General features: G+C 59.6%; 1 protein-coding gene across 1 annotated transcript in view; it reads right to left on the minus strand.

Moving 5' to 3' along the window:
- MRC2 (mannose receptor C-type 2) overlaps positions 1-2,500 on the minus strand; it is a 46,692-nt gene that overhangs the window by 15,056 nt on the left and 29,136 nt on the right. Inside the window, exons 18-19 of the mRNA XM_027771140.1 lie at positions 1,227-1,369; positions 132-234 (exon numbers count right to left, since the gene is read on the minus strand). Coding sequence (XP_027626941.1) covers positions 132-234; positions 1,227-1,369 — 246 coding nt within the window. The remainder of the gene's footprint in view (positions 1-131; positions 235-1,226; positions 1,370-2,500) is intronic.

Consider the following 2,500-nt stretch of genomic DNA (forward strand, 5'->3'; position numbering starts at 1 on the left):
GTCCAACTCTTGTTCCTTCACCTGTCGACTGCCACCTGGTCTCTGCTAACCCCCGCCCCAACAGGCCCCGCCCCCGGCCGGCGCACTGAGGCCCCCCACCTCCTGGTCCCGCCGCCTCCAGACCCCCTCACCCCGAGGCCATCGCTCCAGCGCCAGCTCTGCCCAGCTCCTGGGTCCCGACGGTTCAGGCCGATCCAGAACCAGTGCTGCTCGTGGATCTCGGGCTCTGATACACTTCAGCACGACCCGGGGAGGGCACAGAAAAGATGGGAGATGAGGGGCAGGGGCTCAAACACGGCTGGGACCTGTACATCCGCGGGGAGAGCTGGACTAGGTGCCCGCCCACTCCAGGGGCGGAGCCTGGCTCCCTTCCCTGGGCTTCCCTTTGGGTGGGGGAAGCCTTACCCACCAGACTGCTGGCTTTTACTTCAGGGAGTTTAGGACGTCGAGGATGAAGCAGAGACCTACAGCTCTGGATGTGAGTCCTGGTTCACCCATGGGCCTGCTCTATGCCCTCCAGCAAATAAGCTAAACTCTGCCCACCCCCAGGGTCACTGGCAGTGCCCGCTCTGTAGGGTTGCTGGGAGGACTGGCCGGTCAAGGATTAGTTCTGCACAGGGCCTGGTGCGTGGTGAGACGGCTGTGAGCTCTTAGCTGCTAGGCAGGTCGGTCATCCCGAGATATGCCAGGATGAAGAGCTCAGGAAGCTGGAATCCATCCGGGTGTTTCCCAGTGCTAAGGGGCTCTAGGTGCTGTGTGTCAGGATCTTTGGAGCCCACAAGACAGAGAGGGGTTCTGGAGAGACCCCTGTGTGTGCAAACACAGTAGCAGCCATCCTCCTGTCTCAGGAAAAACCGCGTATTGAGGAGTGTGGGTTTTTATGGGATGGTGTAGTGTCCGGGGGCACAGTGTGGGTCAGCTCATAAAAGGGTACAGTGGAGGAGGGAGGTGACTGTGAGTAGAGGGGGGTGCTGCTGGCTCTGTGAGAGAGTGGATGGGACTCGTATGTTCTAAGACTCAGGGGACTGTGGCTGCGTGGCGGGAGTCAGGATGGCTCCAGCACAGAGGGCAGATACACAGGTCATCCCAAGCCCTCAGGCCTCCCCGGAGTCACCTTCACTCTGCCCGCTCCCTGCTCCCTGCCCCGTGCCCAGCAAAGCCAAGAGTACGCCAGCCCCGCATGCTCCCACCCACATGAAGGCCGCCCCTCACCCCAGGCTCAGTACCCAAAGATCTTGTTGAGCATGTTGGCCACAAAATGCTCCTCCTCGTAGCTGCCCAGGCTCAGCAGCTGGGCCCCCATCTCCTGGCAGGCGCCCTGGGCTTGGATCCAGCTCTTCTTGTCCTGCAGCCTCTCAGAGCTGAACACCTGCAGGATCCGAGTCCAGCTGTCTAAACTCCCCACTGGCCCACCTCCCCGTGACAGCGAGGGGGTGGAGATGCCTGGGCCTCGCTGGACAGTGGCTTCAGGCTAGCCAAAGATCATCCTGGGGGAAGGGTGCTGGGGGTGGGGGAGAGCTGGCAGGCAGCTCCTGGAAGTGCCCCGTGCCCCTCCCATGGCCAGCAGTGGCGAGCTCTGGACTCAAAACCCAGCAGAGCCACAGCTTGCTGTGGCCAAGTCCCCGCCCTCCCCTAGACTTCTGCTCTTGCAGGCAACCGAAGGCCGCCCGGCAGCACAGCAGTTGACAGCTGTCCATCGCCAGGTCCCACATGGCCAACCGAGGTTCGACTGGCGCGCCCTGCAGCTTCAGAAGCACACCAGGCACGGGTGCCTGCGAGCCCTAGATCCTGGCGGGATGGACGAATGGAGACGAAAGGACTGCGGCCTGATGTGGCCTGTTGGAGAGAGTCTCTCGTTCTCTCTCCCTCTGCCGTGAGCACACGCCCTCTGGCAACAAGAGAGAGAGAGAGTAGGGAGCAGGAAATGTCCCTAGAAGACCTTAGACTATGGCAGTGGCTCCCAAACTCAGCAGGGTTCAAAAATACAGATTTGGGGGTTTTCTTTTTTTAAATTTTGCTAGAGGGCACATTTGCCTGCCAGAGAGAGACAGAGAAAAAGAAAGAAAGTGCCCCTGAAGGGGGACGGTTATGCTGCAATCCCTTCTCCGTTTCTCCCCCTGGGATTTTGGGCGTTCAACACACATTGGTGTGTTTTTCAAGCTGCTGGTCCAGGACTTGAACCATCCGGGTAGCCATGTGGGATCTGGCCACCTTAACCACCATGCCACCGGCAGACTCCAGATTTTTGGATTTTAGGTCTTTTGTGACCTACTGAATTCAAATCTCCAAAGTAGCAGCCTAGAAGACTTTATTTTATCAAGCTCCCAGGGTGGCCAGGTTGGCCGCAACATTGGGGAACTCCTGAAACTGATTGGTTCTACCTTCTATGTTCCTGGCCTCAGATTCCCCTGACAGGCCTTTCACCAGGATTGTCTCTGCAGCCTGGTGTGGTGTCTCTGGGCCCCCCGGGGGGGGGGGACGGCCTCTTGTTCTCGTCCTC

This window comes from Tupaia chinensis, unplaced genomic scaffold (assembly GCF_000334495.1).
Source record: "Tupaia chinensis unplaced genomic scaffold, TupChi_1.0 Scaffold000187_1, whole genome shotgun sequence".
Lineage (NCBI taxonomy): Eukaryota > Metazoa > Chordata > Mammalia > Scandentia > Tupaiidae > Tupaia > Tupaia belangeri.